This window comes from Onychostoma macrolepis, chromosome 20 (assembly GCF_012432095.1).
Source record: "Onychostoma macrolepis isolate SWU-2019 chromosome 20, ASM1243209v1, whole genome shotgun sequence".
In the NCBI taxonomy this organism is placed as follows: domain Eukaryota; kingdom Metazoa; phylum Chordata; class Actinopteri; order Cypriniformes; family Cyprinidae; genus Onychostoma; species Onychostoma macrolepis.
The window spans coordinates 29286460-29314197 of NC_081174.1; the positions used below are offsets into that span (position 1 = coordinate 29286460).

The 27738-nt window shown below is 37.4% G+C and overlaps 1 protein-coding gene across 1 annotated transcript; it reads right to left on the reverse strand.

Annotated features, from left to right (window-relative positions):
* Nucleotides 1-64: 64 nt before the first annotated feature.
* Nucleotides 65-27506, reverse strand: extl3 (exostosin-like glycosyltransferase 3). The gene is made up of 6 exons (XM_058756465.1): nucleotides 27331-27506; nucleotides 7140-9724; nucleotides 6283-6410; nucleotides 3997-4141; nucleotides 3563-3691; nucleotides 65-2144 (listed from the first exon to the last, which is right to left on the reverse strand). The coding sequence occupies exons 2-6, from the start codon at nucleotides 9279-9281 to the stop codon at nucleotides 1935-1937; spliced, it is 2754 nt and encodes a 917-aa protein (XP_058612448.1). The 5' UTR covers nucleotides 9282-9724; nucleotides 27331-27506; the 3' UTR covers nucleotides 65-1934.
* Nucleotides 27507-27738: the final 232 nt, after the last annotated feature.

The window sequence follows — 27738 nt, forward strand, 5'->3', positions numbered from 1 at the left end:
AGAAGCAATGACACAAATCATTCAGTTCAAACCAACTAATTGAGACCTTCACCATAAGGAAAGAGATGATGACACTGGCTGGTTTATTAGTGTGGTTGAAGAAGTTGTCAGTTATAACGTTTGCTGGCATTCAACACTTTACTAGTTTATATTGTCAGTTCTTGTCCAATCACAAAGGCCATACGGCCTTCACCATAATTAAAAAATAATAAAACATTAAAGCCTGTTCAATAGATTTATACACAATACAAAACAGGGGCATGTTACCAAAAAACAAACAAACAAAAAAAAACATTTAATCATTCGTATTCCTATTCTAAGGGGAACAGAGCCATTTTTTTTTTTTTTTTAAATAAAACTCATTCATTTATAATTGCAGAGCCATTTTCCTTAATGTAACTGTCAAACATGTCAGGACAGTCATCATGAATTAACCAACAGACAGAAACAGTTAAGCTCAGCATTCTCAAAGGCATCTCAGATTTGTCAACTGAAGGGTGAAGACACATACCATTTACAGAGCAAAGAGGAACTACTGCGCTTCCCGTCACTCGTATCCTTCCTCACAACCGGAAACCATGCTTGCCGTCACACAGACAACACACAATCACATTCACACAATTCACTGTCAAGAACATGTCCAGGTCACATTTCACCACAAAATCAAAACGAAATAAGAAATAATATTACGCATGAAGAAAAATGAAGACAAATTATTTTAGGACCAGATTTTGACATTTTCATGGCAATAAAGCACATTTTCTCTAAAAATCTCCCTAACAATCAAATAAACTTATTGTCATCACCATTTTGCAAAAATAAAATATTTAAAATGAATACATTTAAATAAGTCATAGTAATATTTGTTGCACTGAATTTAATGTGATGTAAACAGAAAAACGATGCACATTACTGAGATTTTTTGGGTTACAGTAATGAGAACTGATAGAAATGTGCTTAATTGCCATGCAAAACCACATCTTAACATTTCATTTTATTGAAAAACAATATTTTGCATTAGAAAAAGTAAATTTTTTGCATTACAAAATGAGAATTTGGGTGCTGTAATTCATGAAAATTGTCACTTTGAACAAAAAACAGGCTTTTCTTTATGTAAAATATATATGATTAAATATGACCTGGATATTTCTTTGCAATTTTCACTTATGAAATCATTCAACCTCATTAAAATGACACACAACACGTCGTGATTATCCAGCAAAAGGCGTTAAGATGGATCTGTTATTCCACAAGCGTACTGAACAGGTTACATACAGACATTTTGTTTTCTTGTATGATTGTGATGGACATGAGAACATGTAACAGCTTGATTTGGTGCTATTCCTATGCAGTTATGATCAATATCTTGTGCTATTCTTACTGATGATCAACAAACATTTGACGGGGGTTAATGACGCTTAGTCAGCATCAATCTACAGAACAACACACACAGCCATTCACACGCGCACAAAAGCACACACGAGTTAAAAAACAAAACAAAACATGACCATCAGTGCGTTTCAAACGAGTATATGCAAAGTAAAAATAACACGAATCATTTAGACACTTTGACTCTCCCATAATTCTCAGATATGTCATCAAAAACAGCCTCTGTCGGTCCGGAACTCTGTATGTTCTGTCAGTATAGCATGATCAAAATGCAATTTGACGTCCATTGACGCGTCCCTGTCCCAGACGTCCCGTGATAAGTGGTGCAAATAAAGCCTGTAGTGGTTGCTGATGAATCACGGACAACGTTAAAAACGTGTGAAGGTAATCGAGCGTTCTCTAATTGTTCTCCCTTGACTTCAAGGAAGGCAAGTTCAAAGTAAAATTCTCCGATATTTACAAGAAGCTTCAATTCCCTTCACGTTCCCAGAGAGAGACCGCCTCGCGTTCTCGCTTCCGTCTGTGCTTTTCCGTCCCCTGATCCGCTAAATGAATTTAAAACACTTCGTCTTGTCGTGGGGCAACCGCGTCTTGAAGAGTACCGAGTCCACTCTGAACTGAGTGTATAACAGCGGCATGTATCCGTAGACTTTTACGAAGAAGTTGATGCACTTGTGACGCTCGTGGAAGTGCGAATCATCGTGCGAAAGAGCCTGCGGACAGCCAGGACAGCGGAAGGTCCAACGTGACGTCACCTGAGAGGAGGAACGTCATGAAAAATCTGATTTATGACTTCAATTTCAGTCAGTTCCTCACACAATCTATCAAACAACTTGAGAAGTCTGGGAATGTAGGGCATATGTTTGTATGAACTACTTTTATGGTGCTTTTGTCCTTTTTTTTTTAAGCTTCCATTGGAGCGCAATACAGGTTTAAAACAACATGAGGTTGAGTAACTGACTTTCAATTCTGAGTGAATTAATCCTATAAATCAATCCCTCCATCTAAAGATGACAGACTTATTAACTTCATAACACAATATCATTTTTTTCATTTGTGTAGTCTGTTCTCACATTGCAATCTGGTCGGCCTCTTCGTGACAACAAAACAAATGTAATTGATTTGTTTAATCCGCTGGGACGGCATCAGACGGAGAGAGAAGGGTGTGTGTGTGCCAGAGAAAATCCATCAAATTTCATTACACCATTAATTTATGGCCGTCCCGATGCTTCAGTCAATGGACGTCAGAACATCAAAGGCTTTTTAAAGCTTACTGAAATCCTACTGAACAATCCCACTGGAATCAATTTATTGTAACATATATAAGTACAACTGGAAGAAGAGTGTCCTCTGGACACTTCCTAGACATTTAATTTCTTTTACAGTGCACAATAACCACAAAATTGTGGTTTCAAAATGATAACAGGAGAATGTCCAGGTCATATTTCACCCCCAAATAAAACTAAAAAGAAAGAAATACATTTTGGCACAAAGAAAAGAAAATATTTGTTTATTGTTTATTGAAATTTATTTAGACATTTTAAAAGACAATTCCAGAACTTTTCCCTACAATTTCAATTTTTTTGTCTGCCATTCTCAGATTCCGATTGTTGTTGTTACAGCAATTTGGGCAGCAAAATATTACTGTGAAATATAAACACAATTTAAATAATATACAATAATTTTAGATTTAAATATTAAAAATTAAGGGGTGAAAATGAAAATGAACGTAATTCATATTGATATTGTTTTTGATTTGGGAGTGAAATATGACCAAGGTATGTTATGTTCTTGATAACAGAGAAATTTATCAATAGCAACATATTTAAATTTGAGCCAGATAATTAAAATGTAACACTGTGCTGTAACCAAGTTTAAAAAAAAAAAAAGTTTTTTTGTCCTGACTGGAAGTGAAAGTACTGCATGATGGCAAAATAAAAGCCAATAAGGCCATATTCAGTGTTCAAAACACAGTTATGTGGAGAGAAGATCTGAGCCAATGAGATTTCTCTGTGGGCGGGGCTACTCAGAGCGATAGAAACAGAAACCAATTGACTAACAGAATGTATAGTCTGATTAACATTATTCAGTTGTCACTTTATCCAAAATGGCATGACTGAGCAAGCCCCAAAAGGCTTGAAATAACACATGCTTCAAGTAACAGCCCACTGACCTTGATCGGGGGTTTGCGAGTAATATGTGACACAAGGAAGTTCATGGCGATATCCTCACAGTTGATGTACTCGTCCACCATGTCACGTATGGCTTGAGGCATGACATACGAATAGAGGTATGCGTAATACTGAGGAGAGGCAGAAATGATGGATTTTAATAAAAAATGAACACAAGAGAGCAAAAGCATCTCAAATGTACAATGATGTTGCACAGCAATGCTCATAAATGAAACATGCTGTGCTGTTCACTTATCCATCTGAAAAATGAAGCACTGCATCTTGTATTCAGCTGAACAACAATGTACTTAGTATCACCATTGGCTTTCAACTAACTAAACCATATCATGGTGTTATCTGGGTAAAACTACATAAGCCTGGTGTCTATTTCTGGCATAATCAGGCTCTGGAAGTGTCAAAGCAGTCAAAGCTTCACCTTGTGGAAGAAGGCCGCACCCGTCAGCACCATGGAGAGCTCACAGGAGTAGTTGGAATTGTAGAGCCAAGATTGGTGATTTACATCCCAGGCATGGAACCTTCCTGGGAATCCTACAATTCGGTCTCTGGCCTCCCGCCACACCCTGAGAGCGAAGAAAGAGAAAGAGATGGGAATGATCCAAACCGGAGCAAGAACTGTGATTATAATAACCACTGAACAGCACTTGGCAAGTTTCTTAGCAATGTATGCACTCAATAAATAAGTAAAAGTTAAGAAATGTAATATTTAAAATGTATATAAAAATTTCCATCCATTTGGATTAAAACACACACACACACACACACACACACACACACACACACACACACACACACACACACAACCTCAACCTTCTATATACAAACAATATATTTATCATCAATAAATCAATTTGATTTCAATCTCATACATTTTAACTAATTGAATATTGCTTATTTCTCTGCTTCTTTAACAATATTCATACTTTTTAACTGAATATATTTTCATGTTTTCACAACAAATAAAATAGATTCAAATGGTTTATGATGAACTATGTCATGTTCGTGCAGAAATCTTGCCTGTTTTATGAATAGTATGGATGATGAATATGCATCACATTGAGTTTATTAGCTTATTTTACAACTGTGTTAATCCAGATGGATGCCAAGTAAAGCCCTTTAATAGGGTAGCTAAACACATAAGCTAAATAACTAGAAGCTTTTATTGCACTATGAAAGATCTCACAAAACAGCCAGATCACCCATAAAAACCGTTTAGCAATGGCAGCATCTTTGATTGTAATGCAAACCTAATAACAAAAAAAAAGTCTAGTTGACCAGCCTGATGAACTCTTTCAGCTCCTTACTACTAGTTTTAACGTGAAATAAACATAAATGTAATCACTCAATCAGTGTTCTAAACAAATTGTCCCGAAGCATTCCATCTACCACAGACAATCCACCAGTGTCCACAGCTTGTTAGTTCACTGGAGAAATGAAGTGCAGAGATGAGCATTTCGCGAAATATTAGACCATATACTCATTATATTTTACTTTACCTGTTAGTGATGTCAATTATTTAATGCATGTTTAAATTAATCTGTTACGAAACAAGTTATGACAGCCACTGTGTAAATGAAAATATTTCAAAAACAAAAAGGCAGAAATGTTATAATTTAGAAGTTACAACTGGAAGAAGAGTGTTCTCTGGACACTTCCTAGACATTTAATTTCTTTTATAGTGCACAATAACCACAAAATTGTGGTTGCAAAATTATAACAGGAGAATGTCCAGGTCATATTTCACCCTCAAATAAAACTGAATATATTTCAATATATTCCCTGCTGTACTGAAACCATACAGAACCGTGAGGTACGTACGATACCGTCATGTTTGTGTCCCGTTACACCCCTACTAAACATGCAAATAAACATGGAGGTACACAGGAGAGAAGAACAGAGTTTTCTTCAACTGTCATGGACTTTATCAGATCAGATGCTTTAAATTCCTCAAACCAACAACGGAATCTGCAGCTGTTGGTTTAAACTCAATCAAATGACTGAATGTAAAAACAAACCGCAACAGTTCTCTCTTTCTTGACAAATGCATTTAAATGGAATACAGATGTTAATGTGCATTTGAAAACACTTTTCACATCTTTGGATCACATTAAAAATTTTTATCTAAAATGGTATGCTTAAAATGTACAGACTGAGGTGAGAAAACAGATCAGCTTACACTGTCTCTCCAATAGAAATATTTTTCTTTCCTTGCTTCATAAAACTGAATTTATTCTTTCTAAACATACTTTAGCCCAAAGCAGTGATATCATGAGGAGTTTCACATTCTTTTCTAATAATATCAACGATGAAAATGACCTTCATAAAATAACATTTCTTTAAAAGAGGCAAAAGTACTGGAGCCACAGCATCATGGGCACTATCCCACACAAATAATCTCAAAAATGCCCCTAAATATATCTTTAACAAGGTTGGAATATCTGCAAAAATGTAATTGCATTTTCAGGATGTAATGTTTCACCAACTTTTTACCAACACAAAATCAAAGGTTAATCTCAATATTTTAAGCCTTTTGACTGTATTCAGTATATATTGATGTTTTTGCTTTGAAATGGCCAAAAGATTGATAAATATGTAAACAGCTAAACTAGACTCAGTCATTTTCATGAAAATATAATAAGAATTGTTTAATTGCTCCACCTTAATAAACATACTATGCTAAATCTCAGCATCACAAAAAGCTTACCTGAACCCAAACATAATTTCATCGTGTCGAAGATGGGCATCATCATCAATAGACAAAATAGCCTCAGTCTCGACTGCATCCCAGGGAAGGAAGCGATTGTTTAAGCTGTTCTTTTCTGTTCGTACCACCTGCAAAGAAAAAGCCCATCTGTTGAGTCAACATGCCATATTGTGAACGACTGAGGTAGAACATGGCATTATTACAAGATTTTACTGGGCCTGCCAGATACATGACCTTATAAAACCAACAAATGCCAATCAAAACAACTTAATACTTCCAGAAACCATTTTTGATTAATAAAGCCAAGGCTTTGTGTGCAGTGACGGTCTAAAATGAATATTAGTTGCTAGTTCTAATACAACTTCGCAACATTACATCCATAATTAATAGATGCTCAATTTCAAAGTTCCAAACTACTTGAAGATAGTAAGAAACGTGGGGTACTTCGGCATTCAGTTTGGGTTTTCATTTCAAAGTATAACCTTACTGTGGGCTTAATACAGCACTGTTTCCTTTAATATCACCAGAACTAATTTGGCTTGGTGCCCTAGAGACATGAAAGCTATGCTTCAAAGACAGCAGAGAGAGCAGACCAAATCTACAGCAGAATGCAATGCTTGTGAGGTTCTATCACATTTAAGCCTTGGAGAATTCCAACTAATAACAAGCTTAACAAGATTTTTTTTTTCTCCTTGAGTGGTGCCTCCCTGTACTAAACTTGCCACCGTGATGTTAGGGTGTTATGCATTGGTAGGGTGTTCAGGAATCTTACTAGGGTGTTTACTAGGAGGTTGCACACTGGCCCAGTAAAAAGATATGACTATAAGAAATATGATCAGGAAATACTGTATGCTCACCACAATTGGTAGGCCAATGTCTGGCCAGAGGAGATCATCCGAAGGTGGTTTGGGGGAATTCCACACTACCACCACTTTGTTGAGATAAGGAAGGCCATTTAGTCTCTCCAACGAGTTCATAAGAACCTCCTCCCTTTCATAAGTAAGCATGACCACAGTGAACTGCTCCCGTGGGACGTTACCTCCTAGAGCAGCCTGAAACTCTTTACCAGATCCTCCAGAACCTCCACCGATAGGGCGAAAACCAGTCCCTGACCCCAGAAACTTGGCTTCTGAGGGAAGTACGGGGTCCAGGGGAGTATGTGGGAATAGATGGAAAGGGCCAGGTGCATGATTCCAGGTGCGGTAGACATCAGCAGCAGTGTAGGTGAAGTTACGCAAGAAGCGTGGCGAAGCATAAGGGGGCTCTACTTCAACAGGCCCCAGATCTAAGTCGCCATTGTCAGCCATGTTAGCATCGGTTCCTGCCAACTTTCCAGCTTTGTGGGGAATCTCCTGGGCAGGCTCTTCACGTATAGGTGCTGCTGGTATCTGGATGCTGGTTCGTACGCTTGCCAGGATGGTGCTGAAGATGCTCTCTGAGGTGGAGAAGTACGTCTCCCAAAGAAACCGACCCTGCCGTCGCATGGCCAGAAGATCATTGTCTGAGATGCTACGCAACAGAAAGTGCAGCTCCGTTATGCGAGGCTTGGGTACCATAATGACTGCCTCACTCCAGCGTATAAGGTGATGATAGGGCAACTTTGAGTGGTCGCCAAGCACCACCGGTATTGCCCCAACTTCCAAAGCCTCAAAAAGTCTCATGCTACAGCCAGCAGAGGCCACCAACTGGCCATCGCCTGGAGATATCACCAAGGCAAACGTAGAGACTTTCAGTACCTCTAAACGATCCTCACGCTCCCCACACAACGCCCACTCTGTTGGTAAGCACGGCTTGGGCTGATTCTTGCAAGTGAACTCCACAAGAACCTGGTCTAGGTGACTGTCCTGTACAGCCTTAAGAGTGCCAATAATGCGATCATCATAGTCAGCTGGTGGATCCCCTTCCATTTCCTCTTCGAAGGACTGAGGTGGGGCTTCAAGCAAGCTGCTCCTCAAAGACTCCACCTTTTCTCCCTGAAAGGTGAAGAGGTACTTCCTCTTGACCGGGACTTGCGGAGGCACCTCTAGGAAGTTGGGCTCAGACAGAGCATGGACTAGAGGAGACACCACCATGTCGAAACCTTCTCTATATTGTCGTTCAAAAAAGGTAGACTGTGCCACTGCTGCTCGTCCTGTGCTCACATTGTACAGGAAGTTCTGTGTCAGAGACTTTCTTGAAAGATGTACAAGCAGGTGGTTGTGGCCATCCAACCTCCAATACGGCAAGGCCTTGAGCTGCTTTTCAAGGTCTAAGGGCGAGGCAGGAGGAGAGGAGGGTGATTCTTGTATTTCACCAACAAGCACTATGTACAGACAAGCAATGTTGGGATTATCGGTCACATATACACTGCTTTTGACGGATGAGGCAAAGGCTTGTTTGACAAGAGGGTCCAACTTCTCACCCCAAGGATATGATCCTGTGTCATAAACATAGACAGGGAAGCCAGATGTAAGTGGACATCTAGCGTAATCAAAACAAGTATGCAAACGACAGTTTTGGGCCGACTTTGGAGGAGGGTATCCAGGATCATCCTTGTCTGGTAAAAGTCTAACTGGCAATGACAGTTTTGGCTGGTTTTGAGCCATAAGTTCCTTGTAAGAGTGCTCTGTCTGGCTGATGACATTTTTGAGTTGTAGCAAGTCCTGTTTGGCACTGTCAATACTACGTTTACAGGCCTCGATGCGTAGGTTAAGTCGGGCTATCTCGCCATTGAGCTCCTGGCGCTTTGCCTCAAGCTGAAGAAGTTCCTCGCTGACGGATTCCCGGATACGACACAGGTCTTGAACGTGCTTTGCTTCACACAGCTCTCCTCCAGGTCTTGGGCCAAAAATGCGCTTATCTGGTCCCCCTGCTTCATCGATTGTGGTGAGGTAGTAATGTGCAATGAGAGGGAAGAAGACCAGGATGAAGAAGAGCATGAAACTGAGCCAGGTGAGCCGTACTCGCCGCAGTACCCATGGCTGACCGCTGTTCCCGACGATGCCTCCGCTTCGCTGCATCGTTCAACTATCACTCTCCTCCGAACCAGATACGTGAATGCAGCCGTTGAGGAGATTCAGCTGCCATAATGCAACCTCATCTGTACTGTACACACTTTCCGTTTTACCCCTTTCTGGAGTTTGTAACTTATGTGTCTTTGTTTTAATTGGGACTCCTAATAAAAGGAAATTTCATCTTTCTTGTGATAGAATGATATCGTCCATAAACAATATGGTCTTGCGTGCTGTATGATGTATTTTGAAATCTAAACTATCCAAGAGAAGAGGGAGAGTCCCAGACAGCAGTAAAAACTGAGTGCCCTTGATGGAGATCAGCAATGGAGGCATGGCTGATCTGCATTTTTATTTGTGGCATCACACTGTTCAATAGTTGGGACTCATGAATTGGCCACAGTGTGCCATAAACTCTTGAAGATACTGCATCCCATCCAACTGCGTTTAATCTGCAAAACAGAAAGCAAGTATCAGCTATTTGTACATCATTTTAGAGTCTTAAAAACATCCCTAGGTCATCTGATATGATCAATGCTAAAGATAAGAAATATGAATCACGTTATTTTGATTGAATAATGATATATGAAATCTGTCATATTCATTTCCGAAGGACACATCAATCTTCATTAAGTCTAAGGCCCGAAACAGACTGTACGCAACTACATTAGCACTTCTAACTACGCATTCCAAAATGAAATGTCAGTGTTCTCTTTTTATCACCCCTAGAGTCTGCCACCACATCGCAAGTATGCATGTGAAATATCTACTATAAGACAGTACACTTGCAATGTGTTGGCCAAGCATTTATGCCTGTATTTGTTTCTGGCCTAAGGAACTCTCTGGCCAAATTGCAGTTCTAATTAGTGATTACAGTATGCAACTGGCAAGAGATGTTTTTGAACACAGCTCCACAAAAAAAAAAAAAAAAAGTTCACACCCATTTGTTAGATTTGAAACCAACTGGCAGCGCTCAGAATGACCTCACAGGCTTGTCCTATTCACTGAACACATTATCTGGTATGCTGACAGCTAGCTTCAAGCATTAGCAGCTGTTCTAAAACAAACCCACAGAGCAAACACTCCATAAGGCATGTGTACAGGGAAAAAAAACAAAAAAAAAACATGTGAATCGCCTCAAGTGACTGTCTCTGCTAGATTTGCCCATGCAGCCATCAGTATAAGCCATGCAAGATTTCAGAGAGCTTCATTATCTCTGGATGAGAGAACATGAGGGATGATTTTGCCATTAATGGAACAGATTTTGACATGGCTACTGATCTTGCAGCATGGAAGAGATGAACTATCGCACGTTTCTGTCAGACCACTGCCTGATTCATTTACTCTATTGATCAAAACTCACACAGAACACAAAATACACATACACATATATATACATATACAGGTGCATCTCAATAAATTAGAATGCGTGGAAAAGTTCCATTTATTTCAGTAATTCAACTAAAATTGTGAAACTTGTGTATTAAATAAATTCAATGCACACAGACTGAAGTAATTTAAGTCTTTGGTTCTTTTAACTGTGATGATTTTGGCTCACATTTAACAAAAGCCCATCAATTCACTATCTCAACAAATTAGAATACTTCATAAGACCAATAAAAAAAACCATTTTTAGTGAATTGTTGGCCTTCTGGAAAGTATGTTCATTTACTGTATATGTACTCAATACTTGGTAGGGGCTCCTTTTGCTTTAATTACTGCCTCATTTCGGTGCAGCATGGAGGTGATCAGTTTGTGGCACTGCTGAGGTGGTATGGAAGCCCAGGTTTTTTGACAGTGGCCTTCAGCTCATCTGCATTTTTTGGTCTCGTTTCTCATTTTCCTCTTGACAATACCCGGTCTGGTGAGTTTGCTGGCCAGTCAAGCACACCAACACCATGGTCATTTGGCACCATGGAAGTGCTCCAAAATTTCTTGGTAAGCGGGTGCAGTGACTTTGGTTTTCAAAAAACACAATGGACCAACACCAGCAGATGACATTGCACCCCAAATCATCACAGACTGTGGAAACTTAACACTGGACTTCAAGCAACTTGGGCTATGAGCTTCTCCACCCTTCCTCCAGACTCTAGGACCTTGGTTTCCAAATGAAATACAAAACTTGTATAATATTTTTTACATTTGCAATAGTATACAAATTGGGATTAAGCACAAGCCTGATCTCCATTGCTACATACAGACTATCAGACCTGGACCACGTGAGAAGGGCAGCCTGCCCTCTTCAGATTAATTACTCTAGATCTCCAGAGAAATGTTAAAGTGATGAAAGACAGACGCTGATACAAAAGGACAAATTGGGGCTCATAAAACACTTCCCCTCTGAACACCTGAAGTAGATAATCATTCTTTTTGACCTTTCCATGATTAAGCTCCATTATTTAGCCTCCTTCCACTGCTGTAAGGGCTGTTATTTGTGGCTGGTTCAATAATACATCACGTTGATGCACCAAAAAAAAAAAAAAAAAAAACAGCATGTAAACTCCAAAACATAAAAGCTAAACTCTGTGTTTATGCATGACAGTGTTTTGCTCCATTACTGATTTAAGCCATTTCAACTCTTTTGTAAGTTCAAAATCAGTCTGCTCAATTACATAGATTAATTAAAGCAATTCACAGCAATCAATATTTGTATATATAGAAACACAACTTCTAACCCTTCTACTGTACACTACTGTTCAAAAGTTTATGGACTTCTTAAAATAAATTACCTTTTATTATATTATTAAAGACACTTATAATCTTACAAAAGATTTTATTTCATTAATACTAGGGCTGGGCGATATATCATGCACATCTCGTCAGTAAAGCCGGTTCCGTGATTAGCGCTAAATCTCCATCACCTGTTTTCAAATAGAGCACCATTTAATACACAGAGCTACGCAATATCGCGTTCATTATCGAAGGCGATTCATCTGCGATAATTAACGTGATATTGCGTAGCTTGTCAGTGAACTACAGCTCTGTGTATTAAATGGTGCTCTATTTGAAAACAGGTGATGGAGATTTAGCGCTAATCACGGAACCGGCAAATCAGAATATTAGAATGTTTTCTGAAGGATCACGTGACACTGAAGACTGGATTAATGATGCTGAAAATTCAGTTTTGATCACAGGAATAAATTGAAAGGGCCCATATTTACAAAATGAATATGTGCCCCTTAAAGCAGAATAGTTTTTCTAATGTGAACAGGCAAGATCCAGCATGTCTGAGCTCCATCTCCACTGTGAATGGTCCGGCCATTATCATGAAACTGGATGTGTTCTGAAGAAGAAATTCACACTGACCTGTGATCAGGTCCAGAAAGTTTCCCTGGAATAACAACTCTCTGTCTAATCCTCACACTGCCTCTGGGTTGTGAAGGCAAAGCAAATTTACCACAAGCCAATATTTAACCAGTTTTGTAAATGGAAGGATTTTTTCCAGCCTGGCCGCGGCTGAGTAGCAGCAAATACGGATGAAAGCAGGAAATTATGGATCCCTTATTATCAGTGCGAGCATATTTTATGCAGCAATGACATTTCCCGATGACAGGGTAACCAATTTTCTCCTAGTGAAATTTGCTTTGAAGGCAAGAGTCCAAAAAGAACCAGTATAAATAGAAAAAAAAAGAAAGAAACATGTTCGGTATTTTAATCAAATATCAGTCTCCACTGGTTTCTACATAGGAGAAAACTTTCCTTCTCTCTTCCTCTTTTTCCACTTCCTCTTCGACTTAAATGAAAGTTGCATCAGCACAACTGGACATCAAAAGTGAGGTTTAAGAAGTCAAGCATCGATATTATTTTTAAAATTAGGGTTAGTGATCTGAACAAAACCCTAACAGTATTAAATATTAAACTATACTCTATCAACCACATACCAGCATGCTAAAAACACCTTAGCAACTAGACAGTAGCACTTACACTAATATTGATTAGAAAATGCAGTATCTGTGTATTTTCCTTTATGTGAACCTGAAAAGGCTTTTTTAAAAATCTGACAAGGCAAAGTTAATGTTTACCCACATCTCAATTAATCTTTAACGAATATTTCTGTCAGAGTTGTGGCTCTCCTTGACTTCTAAATAACACCGTTACTCCAATTTATCTTTATTTTGTACCATAATGAAGGCAAATGAAATTCCAGGCAGTATAAAATAACTCAGCTCAGCACAGAAGCATTCGGTGCTCGCAAGTTAACTAGGACAAGCTTTTAGCTGGATCGATGTTCTACATAAGGCAGTTTAAACATCAGACAGATGTTGAGCTGCACTTTGGGACATCTTCTCCGGGCAGGAACGATTTGGCAGTACTTTCTCCCAGATGATCTCCAGAACTCCATCAATGAGTCATTCTGTTCCTAATGCGCTGCTGAAACAATATAGACCACTGAGGTAATACAGCCTGTCTGATTGAATTATCTTAGATGCATTCTGCCGCATGATGGCAATATGAAGTCAAGAGACAGATGTCAATAGTGCCTGCCAAATAAAAATGTCAAAAGATGCAATACAATTTTAAGTTAAAGTGAAGCGTTTTTTAAGCATTCCCTTACCCTTTCGATCTAAAAAGTTGAAAAGTAGGCCAACAACTTCTAAGTTCTTTTATTATTGGTGAAAAACTTATTTTATGGTCAATAGGTCTGCTTCCCCAGTCATCAATAAAACAGAAAGCTGTGCCACTAACATACTGTATTGGCAGGGAGGGAAAAATAAACCAGTTGTTTACTCAGTATTGACCTCGTTCCCACATCTTATCTGTTCTTCTACAGAAAAGTCAAGCTCCTAAACTTTTCCAGTGGAAATAAAACAGAGACAGCTGTGTTTAATTAACTTATGCATGACCTATCAGAACGTTCTGCACTGAATTCAACATTAAAATACTCTAGACAAGGAGGTTTTGGCATAAGGGCCACACACTGGGCTTTAAATAGAGCACACATAGTGTAATTCTCTTTGAGATGGTATGCGTCGATTGGTTCCACAAGAATACGCTCTCAACTTTGACTCTAGAATTGCTCAGGCTCGATGCCTCAGACAATTCACCTTGCCAGAAGACCATGCATGGATAGTTTTTTTTAACTAGCAAGCGCTAACAGGTCCCACCTCCAGACCTCCTACAGTGGCCTTGAGGCACATTTGCATCCTGTTTGCCCTGTCAGTGTTAGCAAGAATTTCAACTGTAATTTCTATCCATTTCACCCTGATTTGGTGCACACGGCCAATGTCTTCCTCCAGGCAACACACAATCCCAAAAGGCCCACCTGTATTTCAGCCTGACCAAATAATACTGCTGATATGAAATTGAGTCATCAGAGCGATCCGTGGAAATGAGACCCAGTCTGATGGGTTTTTTTTTAAGTCTACAGCCCATTCCACATTTCCAATCTCTGAACAGAAAATATTTATTCAGAAATCTATTGTATAAATAACTAAGACTTTAGTACACTGGAAAAATATGGTGTAGAAACAATTTCACTAAGAAATTTCACAAGCAATTACAGAGATGACAAGTAACACATTTAATTAAATGTGAAATTGTGAAGCAGTAAAACTGAAATAGTATTTTTTGGGAAATCTCTGTTTTACTTACAACCTCGAAAAATCTTTTTTTACAGTGCATATCAATATTAGATGACCTAAAAGTCAAAAATGCATTTGAAAGTTAATCATTTGGGCACATTATGCAAATGAGAATTAGAAGGAAAATGCACTTATATTGTTATGAAAATAACGTCACAATGTAAAAAGGCTTAATGGCCCTAAAAATAGGTTGATTATCAAAAGAGGCCACAGTTCTGAAGTTGTTTACCAAAAACAAAGCAGCAAACGCCCCTTGAGATAAATGATAACGCTTCCATACACAATTATCTATGCACAGCAACACAAAACAAGCAAGAGTCACACTGAAATGTCCCCCAAACTGCAATCAGAATACTGTCAGTGGAACCAGGAATGCTTTTGGTTTTTTTCAGATGACATCCTCCGGGCAGTAGATTTGCCTCTGAATGACACTGCGGCTAAATGCAAGGACTGTGATTCTTTGTGCACATTCTAACAGTTTTATTGAAGCAAGGTGAGGCATATTCTACAATGAAGACTGCTGGCATACTTTGCATACTTATGCTCTGCAATAAAGGTATGTACTTTGCTGAGAACGTGAAAGTACATACTTTTGAGTTCCTAACAAGACAGTACTGGTACATACTTCCACATCTAGGGATGTAACGATTCACTCAACTCACGATTCGATTCGCGATTTTTTTTTTTTAACAAAATGAGATTAAGACAAGTTATAAATTAAATGTGTCCTTTTATTATTGCTTGGACAAAATGCTGCATGTTTCTTTGTGAAATAGAAATATAACACTATAATAATAATAATAATATACTAATATAGCACTCGCATATTATTGCTCTTTTGTTGGTTTTGATTGCTTCTACTGTCCTCAAGTTGCTTTGGAAAAAAGCGTCTACTAAATAAAATGTAAATAATGTAATTATAATGTACTTTCCGCTTGCTCAGTTTTTTTTAAACACCGAACTTCAAACTCGTGTGTGTGTGTGTGTGTGTGTGTGATACCCCTGCGTTCTCCTAGACGCAGCGCTGCGCTTTTGCCCGGTGTGTGACTAACATTTTTTTTTTTTTAAGATAATTATCAAGTGTTAAAAAAATAGAAGCATATAAAGTGTGTGATTACACATACAATATCCATATGTATGTAATTTTAATGCTATGACCTTGTGTAGATATTTAAAGATGGCCATCTTTAAGCATGATTGTTGAAATTAAATGGTAATACTCAACAATAAGAGTCTATTCGTAGCATTAATGAAAACTGTAGAAGTATTGTTCCTTGTTAGAGTGTGTTCATTTCAACATTCACTATTAGCAACTAATAGGCTACATTTTAAAAATTTTAAAGTTTCTTCTTTTAACATTAGCAAACTATGAAATAACTTTATCAATATAGTAAATAATATTAATATTTTTATTCATTTACAATGTATGGTTCAGTACTGTTACTGTTTTTTAAATAGTAAAGCACTAGCTTTCTTTCAGTATCCATTATGAAAACTATCGGTTGATTAATCGGTATTGGCCAATGTGGTCCAACCTAGCTATCGGTATCGGTAAAATCCACTATCGGTCGACCTCTAATACAGAGGCAAGATGAAAAGAAAAAATACAATCTAAACTTTTCTAAAGACAGTAAGTTCCCCTCAAACATACATTCATTTAAACTCCTACCCCTAATTGAATCACGATTTGCTTAGCATCAACCGATTTTAATCGTCACATATTTGAATCAATTTTCAACCGCCTCGCGGTTAATCGTTACATCCCTATCCACATCATAAAATTGCATCTTGATACCCCAATTGGAATTTCATGCATAATAAGACAGGAATGTGTACTGAGAAATTAGACAGGACGCATACATTTATTTTTAGGTGCATACATTTTAATTGTGCCAGGCATCGCCAACTGAAAGGTGGAAAAAGAGCCAAATCACAATCTCATCCTCTACCGTAGCTTAAGGGATTGTGGGTAATATTAGCCTAAAAGGCAAACATACTTCAAAAAACTACCAGAAACAGTATATCATCTGGTCAACCTTTAGCATTATATTTTCAACATATTTTGATTTGAAATACACTAATCCTAATAAGCTTGGATATTATGCAAACTGGTTTGCAACTATTCCAGTTACCTAACGTGACCTTGGAAAGAAGTAGAGATTCAAACCAGGTGTTTATTCCCATTCCAGCTCATCTTGCAGGCTCAATCGCTGAGGAGAACGGAGCTGTAGTCTAATTTTATTCAGGACGGAGAGGCTCTGAAAGCTGACAGCCAATTCTCATTGCCTACAGGCAGCTTCAAGAGAAGTCACAAGGAGTCGTCATCTCAATCCCTTTCTTAAGAGACAGACATTACGTATAAATAAATAAAGTGATACAGATACAGAGCACAGGTATGTGGGGAAAATAAAATCCACAGTGAGGTGTACGAACAAGCAGTACTGAAGCATCTTGTGCCTGATTATTGCTCAATCATATTCAGGCTGTTTATGGGAGTTTGTCATTTGTTATCTAGTCTTGCATAACAACCCACATCTGGGGAAAAATGCTAAGATAACTACTGCAATGCACATGCCAAAATGTGTTTTTCAAGACACTTGTTTACTACTTTACAGCAAATTTATCAAGATTGCAAATGTAAAACCTCATTAAACTTAGACATTTGAATTAATGTGAGCTGCGCGTTGCCAATGCATTGGTAAAGTGATAAAAATAGATTTTTGCTCATTTCAGCAAATACCTGGTCAAAATCATAAGTATGATTATTATAAAAGTAAAAGCACACTTCTCAACAGTTCTCACAATTTGAAGTATCAGTCATGTTCAGGTTCAATCATGTTGTCATCATGTCATATACACAAAGAATCGCAAAGATCTTCATGACAAACTGTCAAAATAAAAGTTTGGTTTAACTTGAAGAAACTGTGACAGAAATATATTACTATTGTACATCAAAAGGTACTTCTCAAAGTTATGATGATGATGATGATGATAATAATAATAATAAGTATGAATCCTTTATTTTTCACTTTTAACAGTAAACCTCTGTTGTGCAGCACTGTTTACAAAATAAATAAATAAAAAGTAAATAAGTAAAAATAAAAAGGAATTGTTCATTTTTATTTGATTAGATTTTAAAAGATTAATTAAACTGTTAATGTTTATGTCTTCATCTGATTACCACCATTTTTATATAATATTTGTATTAAATCCATAAAACAGAACATAGAATTTTGGAGAAAAAAACAAAATAAAATAAATGATAAAACATTTAACTGGCCCTATAATTGTAAAAACAAACAAACATACAAACAAAAGCTTTATGAATTCAACTGATTCCACATGGTTTTCAATTATTTAAATTTAAACTAAATCATAGAATTCAGAAAAATTTGAAATACGGGAAAATTAAAATCGCATTTGGGGAAAAAATAATAAAACTGAATTCATGAACCCTAAACATTTATTTTTTTTGTTAAACTTTTAATAAATAGTTGTTAAATGGTATAAGCTACATGGTTTTATTTAATTAGACATGCTTTTTGACTACTAAAGTTTTATTTAACCATAAAAATGGAATCCAGAAAAATTTAAACCGAAAAATACTGAATTAGGTCAAAAATAAAATAGATTTCATAGTGTTCTATAATATTAATATCTGACTTGGTAAACATCACTAATAAATTAATCTAAAAAATAAAACAAAACACACACACAATTAAGCCTACTCCAATTTTCTACTGTGAAAATTCAATGTATTTTATTTCTTCTGACACACTTTTAGAGAGAAGGAAGGGAAGCTTGATATCACCCAGGGGTGAAAGCACAATGTGTGTGTGGCTGAACAGGAAAAGCACAACCTTTTCCTGCCTGCATCCCTCTGATTTTTATGAGGTAGAAAACAGGGATCACCTGATGTTGTGGTACAGATACACACCCTGAATGATTCCATTATGGCCGAGCTGGACTGCTAGTGTGATGTTACACTTTTCATTTACACATCCATTAGCCTGGAGTCGGACTGCAGCCGCAGATGCAGAGCTCCACGTTCTATAATTAGCACTTTAATTCAACGTGACTGCACGCTCTGTGGTTTTTCTCTTTTCCATTTCCAAGAGAGTTGATATGAAGGAAAAAGTGAAAAAGAAAAAACAGAAGCTACATGATTCAGCACCATATGACACCTTTAATACCAAACTTCATGAAGACCTGCCACTGGAATCAGACCCGCGGTGATCATACTGTAGTGTTTCTCTGCTTATTGCTGTCTGTGTGGGCAACCTGGGAGGCTTCTAACTTCAGCACACAGACAATGAAATAGAAATTAAACTATACAAATATACAGAGAAAATCTGACTATTTTTAGGGTTAGGGTTCCAGCGAAACCCAAATAAAAGCAATCTTATTAAAGGGTTAGTTCACCCAAAAATGAAAATTAGCCCATGTTTTACTCACCCTCAAGGAATCCTAGGTGTATATGACTATCTTCTTTCAGACGAATCCAATCGGAGTTATATAAAAATTTTTCCTTGCTCTTCCAAGCTTTATAATGGCAGTAGGCGGGTGTTAAATAGTAGTCAAATAAAGCGCATCCATCCATAATAAAATGTGCCTCACATGGCTCCGGGGGTGAATAACGGCCTTCTGCCCAGGTGAAAAACAAGTACACTTCCATAATGTACTTAAAGTGCTCTATTTTTGCGCACTAATTTTGTACTTAATATACTAAAAATTATTTAGTACTTCTTAAGATAAACTTAAGAATCATCTAAGTGTACTCAACTGTGCTATTTTGAGACACCATGAATATAAACTAAAATGCACTTTTAACATACTATCTCTGCATTTAAAAAATGTATTTAGTTACCACTTGTAGTACACTTGAGTGTACTAGTGTATGAAAGATGGGTTCAAGTGTGCTGCAAGTGGTAACTAAATACATTCTTTAAATGCAGAGATAGTATGTTAAAAGTGCATTTTAGTTTATATTCATGGTGTCTCAAAATAGCACAGTTGAGTACACTTAGGGTGTATTCACACCAGGAAAGTCCGATAGTTCACTTGCTTTGGTCCGGACCAAATAGAAGTTTTTTTTGGTGCAGCGCTTTCACACTGCCCTTTTTGCAAGTGAACTAGAAATTGTAAACAAAACCCCACGTGTGCTAAGGTCATCCTTTCATTGGACAGAAATTCTCAAGCAGGGAAAAACAGGAAGTGCAAAAACGGGCTAATCATGGAGATCTTTCGTAGTGCAATTTTTATTTTTACTGATTTGCTGTCATGAGATGATAACGCAATATGAAGAAACTTATGAGCATCATATATGTGACAATGTCATACAATGTTGTAATTACGACTTACCAAAAATTAAATCTATAGATATGAAATACTCAAAGCATATCAAAATGATAGTTTAAACATTTAACCTAGATAAATGTGCGCTAGGCGCATATCCGATCGTTTGTGCGGAGAGTGGAAGCTGAAGCGCGCTTCAGAACATCATACAAATAGGCCTACGCCGTAATTGTTGCTCATAAAGGTAATAATAATACATCGTTCGGAACTGTAAAGGGTATATTTTTATTTGTGTGCACTCACAATATCAAGAAAACATGCTTTTCTAAAATAAAGAAAACTATAGGATGCGCTTCCCGTCAAAAATGAACCGTAACTCAGTGAATGTTTTCCTTACAGACATGATGAATATATCTTTAGAAAGCTTTGAATTTCTACAAAACGAAATAAATCATATCCAAAACAAAAACTCTTTCATTATAATCCGTAAAGATGCATTTCTTTCTTAAGGCGCGTCCAAAGAGGAGATGGCGAGTCAGGATTTTTAACTTCATCTTTTTGATCACTAACTCAGAAAACTCTGGTTTATTAATAAATCAATAATAATTCAAATATCTCCTTACTATTTTCCCCAGACACATTCATTGTAACTTTTGCCGGGGTTTGCGGCAAGCTTTAGCCTATTTAGTGCGCTCATGTCACGTTGCTGTGGGCGCTATTGTCACGAAAACTCATAATTTGCATGCGTTGTTAAGCATTGCGGTTTGAAAACGAGTGATTTAAGCGATTGAAATGCAAACAACAGCACTATATGCGCGAGCTGTGTGTTTTCTGAGCGTGCTTTCTGCATTTGGATCGGATCAAGGCCGGTTCATATTCACACCTTAAACGAACCGTACCAGAGTTCGTTTGGAAGCTGACCGAGACCACCTCTTCAGCTGGGTCTCGCACGCTTGTTTGGTCCGCTTTAGTGCGCACCGCTGCATTCTCACCTGCTCAAACGAACCGCACCAAGAGGGAAAACGAACTCTAGTACGATTCAACCGTACTAAATGAGGCAGGTGTGAAAGCACCCTTAGATAGCCCCTTTCGCACCGCTTTAGTTCCAGAACTAAAAGTACAGTACTAAAGTACTGGGACGATTTTGCGCGAACTATTTCCCAGTACCATTTAAAGGGTTGCATTCGCACCAACAGTGGGTCCTAAGAAGTGACGTAAGCCGGTCGACAGCGACATCATTTGTGCATGGCGTTCAATAACGAAAACAAAGAAGAACAACGATAACAACAGGAGGATAAAGGACCCTGTGATCGGAGCTGTGTTTTTGTTGTGTCTTGCGGGGTTCACAATAATGGACATGGAATGTCGACGTAACTTATACATCAAGCGATTGAAAGATCGGAAAGGAGTTCAAAATGTTCAAAAGTGCCTGCACTTCTGCATCCGTCCATCTATCACTGTTCTCCATTCTTGCGAAATATAAGTTGATGCGATGTTTACACAGTATGTGTTTACACAGCGTTTTAAATCATGGCGGGTGAGGGCGTTTTCGTACAGCGTTTAGCCAATCAGCGACACTTACGTCCACGATAGTTCCTATGGAACTGTTTTAGACCCTACTCTGAAGTAGGAGCTAATTAATTCCTCCAAACGGAGTTCCGGGAACTAAAACAGTTCCTAGTTCCCGTGGTGCGAACACGCCAAAAAGTGGGTAGTTCCACAATTAGTTCGGGTACTATGAAAAGGTTCCTGCGGTGCGAAAGGGCCTGATGATCTTAAGAAGTACTAAAGAATCATTTTTAGTATAATAAGTACAAAATTAGTGTGCAAAAACAGAGCACTTTAAGTACATTATGGAAGTACACTTGTTTTTCACCTGGGTGTAGCGAATCGATGCGTTTTTGTAATAAACATATCAATATCAAGCCGTTCCAGGGGGATGAAGTAGGACGTATGCGCAGCGCATGCCTGTGAGATATACTAGTCTCGCGAGTTTGTTTCCAGCAGCAGAGGAAGCAAAGTTTCCTTACTTTAACAAAAGAAAATCAGTCTCCACTTGGCTTATATCGAAATCCTCCAAGATTTTTCTTTACAAATCCTCATTTTGTGCTTGTGCATGACAGTTAGGAGAAATGAGAGAAAAGTGTTTATAATGTTCTAAATATGGATATTTTTCTTACAAATTTGCATGGATTCGCTACAGGAGGCCTTTATTCACTTTATTCAAATAAAATGATCCTTTATTAGTGGTGCTTCAGCAAGTATTTATGTAAGTTACTGAATTTAAAAAATAAGGTATTTGCAAGTTTATGACTTTTTAATTTCTGAGAAGAAAAAATGACTGCCAGTAATAAACTCAGAACTGCAAAAACATAAGTCAAAACTGTGAGATATAAACTCAGAATTCTGTTTTTTTGTGGGTGCTTCACCACAGAACAAAATAATGTAGTTGAGATGTATTCTCACAATTCTGACTTTTCTTCTTTGGATTCTGAGTTTCTACATCACAATTCTTAGTTTAAAAATCAGAAATGTGAGATGTACACTCAAAATTGCAAGGAAAAAACACAATTGTGAGATAAAATGTTGCAATTACTTTTTTTTTTTATCCTGTGACATAAAAAAAGCTTTCCTAAGTATCGCTATTACTATTGCTCATTTGCTGCAACAGCAGGAGAAAAAAAAATCCATGATAGCATTTTCATGAGGAAAAAATATCGAAAGGGTGATTATGGTGGTCAGAAGAGAGAAAGATGTCAAATTTGCAACCACTCCCACAGCTGTTATGTTAGAAACACTCATGCAGCAGCATCTAATCGGTTTTCTGTAAATGAATCCCAAGGTAATATAACAAAGTACAGTGTTATAAACATACTTCAAGTCTTTACAAAATGGAAATATAAAAAATGCTGCTGGATTTGCGACACTAATAACTGTGGAAACGCATCATCACAGTCTGTAAAAAGGTCCATCAGTTTTTGTTCAGGAAAGGTGAGCAAATTTTAAAGGAAACAGACAATCACCTTATTTGCCAATAAAACACTATAGATTTACAACAAATAACCCGAGCCAGAATATCATAGATACTGGGTGAGCTTTTTAGACTTATTGGGCCAATAAGAAAACATCAAGAGTGCTAAAAAAAAAAAAAAAATGCTTAGAACACCACTAGGGCAACCGACCCACAACAAGTATAAGTGCTTTATATTACATAAACGAGGACTGACGTGCCTCCAGGACAAAACCATTCTGAAACCTTAAGAAGTTCTTTAATCATCTGCATAATGCATCAGGTCCACTTTCTGAGCAGTGTAAGGTGCACGGTCATCTTAATTAGGCCAGAACCTGCAATCGATAGTTCACAACAATGACACGGCCAAATAAGAGAGCAAGAGAAACAGATGGAAAATTCTGCTCTACCTTCCTGGCATATGGCAAAAAATAACTATTAATGAAAGTATTTCAAACATCCTGGAGCTGATGTACTTTGTCTGAAAGAATATGGCTAACAAACTCTGAGCTTCACTCTGTGGGAACATCTAACCCAGAAGTCTGTGCCCAGGAAATATAGCATGATATATTAGCTTCTTCCAAGCACCAAAAAAGAGCAAATCAGACTCACACTAAAGTAAAGAAGTAGAGCAAATCAGGTTTGAACAGAGAACATCAGACCCTGACAACACTGAACAGCTCAAACCAGAATAAATGAATTCAGATCAGACTGAAGTAAACTACATCAGACTTAACTAATCCAAATGGACTAGACAAATGGCTGCTTTGTTCACAATTAGAGCAAGTTTCTCAGATGCAGTTTTTCAACACAGAAACAGCTCTGTCAAGCAGAACTCAAAATAGATCTGTGAAATTAGTCATGAGACTCTAATAAATGCCCATTTATTAGCAATATTTCCCAACATCGGGGTGTTTATGATGAGGGAAACGTGTCTCTATTCAGTTAACGATACGAATTCACTGCTATAAAACAAAGCAAAAAATTCCCACATGGCATTTGCCATATTCAGCACCAGATCCAAATAAGTCAAATCCCAGCAGCGTTATCCATCCAGAGCAGCAGGCCCTTTCCCCGCCTTATGCCGGATCACAGATTTAACACCAGTAAAATCTTAAGACCCTAGTAACAGCTGCCAGACCTCTGCATATCCACACCACTGGACAGTGACGGATAACGGGAGAAGAGCCAGCATGATTGTTCCTTCGCCTGCGGGGAATTACTGCATTATGCTCAAAATCACAAAGCCGACTACAGTACCAACAATGACCCGGGACAACAGAAAAGCCATGTCTATTTCCATGAAGTTTCAATTAGAAAGGGTTTCTGCTGGTTTTATAAAGGTAAAACAAAGACTTTTTTAAAGGAATAGTTCACCAAAAAATATAAATCATCCATAATAATGCTTCCTCCAGTGAAAAAGTCCATTCCCTGTTGTCCTCTCACATCAAAATCCACCAACACGTTTAGATCTATTTTGGCTTGTAAACGGTTCTTGATCTGGGCATATATTGCTCCTGATTCAGACGAGACGACTTTTTCACTGGAGGAAGCAAAATTATGGATAGAGGACTTGTATTTTAGCCAAACGCAATATTTTAATTTAAGTTTAAAAACATCTTGATGGATTTATTACAAATAAGCAAATTGATAATTGATGGACTGGAGTGGTGTGGATTATTGTGATGTTTTCATCAGCTGTTTGGGCTCTCATTCTGACGGCACCCATTCACTGCAGAGCATCCATTGGTGAGACAGTGATGGAATGCTACATTTCTACAAATCTGTCCAGATGAAGAAAAACTCATTAGCATCTTGGATGACCTGAGGGTGAAGACATTTTCAGAAAATGTTCATTTTTGGGTGAACTATTCCTTTAGGACTATTTTAAGACCAAGTAAAAAGATTTAAGGAATAAAATGAAGAGAACACAATACTTCTATGTTCTCTAAATTTAAATGTCTAGGAGCAGACAATTTGCACACAAGTTGTATTAGCAACACTTCAGAATTTGAACAATAGATCTCCATTACTTTTTAATACATTTTCAAAAATAAAAAAAAAATAAAAAAACTGCTCCCAAACACTAGAATACGAAAATAACTTTTACTGTGCCTTCTGATAACAAATAAATTAAATTAAATTTTATATATTTTTTCCAGTGCAAATGTCTAAAGATTCTCAAGTCAAGATGCATTTACTTAGAAAATAAAATAAAATAACACACAATTACCTAAGACAAGATGTCTTTCTGAGAAACTGATCAAGTGTTTTTTTTTTTTTTTTCTTTACCAAGGATAAATATCTGCTAATGGGCTCAGAAAAATCTAAATACTGAGAAAGATATTGCATATAAGATTACAATGCCATGACTTTATGAATGTTAGACTTTCTACTCCAACCTTTTTAAGGCCTTAATTTCTGGAGGGGCAGATTAAGACTTTAAGATCAGCAGAAACCCTTCTTCAGTATACAAATAAATGCAAAATTAAAAACTCCACATATCTTAAGCACATGACGCCTATAATGAAAGCTGTTAGACTATAAAAATGGTTTGGTGATTTAGTATTTGTTTTAGTCACGCCTGAACTGGCACTGCATCGCACAGATGGTCACCCATTATCAGGGCAGAGAGACAAAATATCTTTATTTTCCTTCACAAATAAAACGTGTAATGAGTTATAACCTTCACAGATGGGTTAGAATGAAAACAAGTCATTTACACAAACACAGAACTGGTCAGCACCCTAAATAATCACTGACCACCTCAATACAACTCATCGTCGGCTGACACATCTGTTCCTCCAAATTCATCACACGGATGACCGGCTGGACCAACTCTGAATACCAGATGTAGATCTACTGATCAGATCTAATCAATATTACCACGGTGATCTGATAAAATGATCATTCACGGATATTCATAATGTCTTAGATTCAGAATATGTGAACAGAACATAAGAGTCTGACACTCATTATCAGACACAACATGTTCTAATCAACAGTATCAGATCCGATCTGGTCTTATGTGTCAGAATGATAACATCTTATGTTGATATTCAGAATCTGATGTTCATAACATGCAAAGCTTATTGTGAGGGTCTGATCTGAGTCAAGCTCTGATTAAGAACAATTATGATATTCTGAGTCTGTCAAGTGAGATCAGATCACAATAGAGTGTATGTGATATTCAATATCAACAAAATCAATATCAGACATTCTAAATCATAATAAAAATCTGATCTCACATTATATATTGTTATAGATCACATCACTGTCTGATATCCATTTTGATATAAATTGTTATAAATTTTGCTCATTGCTGAGTGGATTAGGTGTAAGAAATTAATTACTAAATTAAAGAGTGTCTGATTCTGCTAATCAAATGAAATATTACATATTATTAAATCAGATCAGTGTCTGTTTGATATTATTAAGCAGGTCAAACAATTAATGACCAGATTAGAATGTGACCAATATTATTGACCAGAGCAGGTGTTAGAAATGAATGACAAGATTAGAGAGGGTCTGATATTGACAATCAGATGAAATGTTACATATTAATAAATCAGATCAACGTCTGTTTGATACTATTGTACAGATCAGACATTATACACTAATTACCAGATTAGAGTGACTAATATTATTGATCAGAGCAGATAGCAGAAATGACAAGTGTCTGATATCTATAATCAGATAACATAAATCAGATCAGACCGATTCTGATATTACTGATCAGATATAATACGTTAATAACCACAGGGTGATGAATATTATCGATAAGTGCAGATGCTATAAAGTAATGTCAAGATTAAAATCTATCTGAAATTGGCGATCAGATTAAATAATACTAATATTTGAGACCAATGTGTTTCTGATATTATTTGTTTAAGTGAGTCTGATTTGTTCAACGCGTCGTTTAAATGACCAACTTAACGTACGTTACACTGATTCCCTGCAGCACTTTAGAGACACAGAGATCTAAAAATCAAACATATTCCAGCTAAAGACCGATATTATTCATCTTAGAGCAATATAATAACTAAAATACCACCAATACGAGTGTTATTTATGTTGAAATCAGTAATGGTTTTTTCTGCATCTGTCTGTTTGATGTTAGCCGCTGCTAACCGACCCGCTAACGAACGACACAACCGTTATTTTACTGTACCTCAGAATAAATCCATCAGAAAGGGCGTCGGTGCTCATAAACTTCAGTTCTTCAGCCTGTCCATGGTGTCGGTAACGAACAGAAACGGCCCGGTAAACGACTACTGAAAACGTTCCGTCTCTGAGGTGCAGCAAAACGCGAAGCGCTCCAGCAAGACAGCAGCGGCGTTCTGCGCATGCGCGATAGCAGCCTGCGAACTCGCGCGGCATTGCGCGCGCGTGCTGCCATCTAGCGCTCAGAGCGGAGAGCGCGAGAGTACGTTTACAAATATTTCTGCCAGGTTTTCGGTAACATATCAGGATAAAAATAATTTATAATGAATAATTTACCGATAATCGTGTATTTGTGTGTTATATATATTACACACTGGCGGATCTAGTAGGAGGAAACTGTTTTAAACATGCATTT

Excerpts from the sequence above, each read along its gene's own strand:
- extl3 (XM_058756465.1), bottom strand. The coding sequence starts at position 9,281 with ATGCAGCGAAGCGGAGGCATCGTCGGGAACAGCGGTCAGCCATGGGTA. Across the intron at positions 6,411-7,139 it reads ACATTGGCCTACCAATTGTG|GTGGTACGAACAGAAAAGAA; the intron begins GTGAGCATACAG and ends TTTTCTTTGCAG. Across the intron at positions 2,145-3,562 it reads CTCGCAAACCCCCGATCAAG|GTGACGTCACGTTGGACCTT; the intron begins GTCAGTGGGCTG and ends TCCTCCTCTCAG.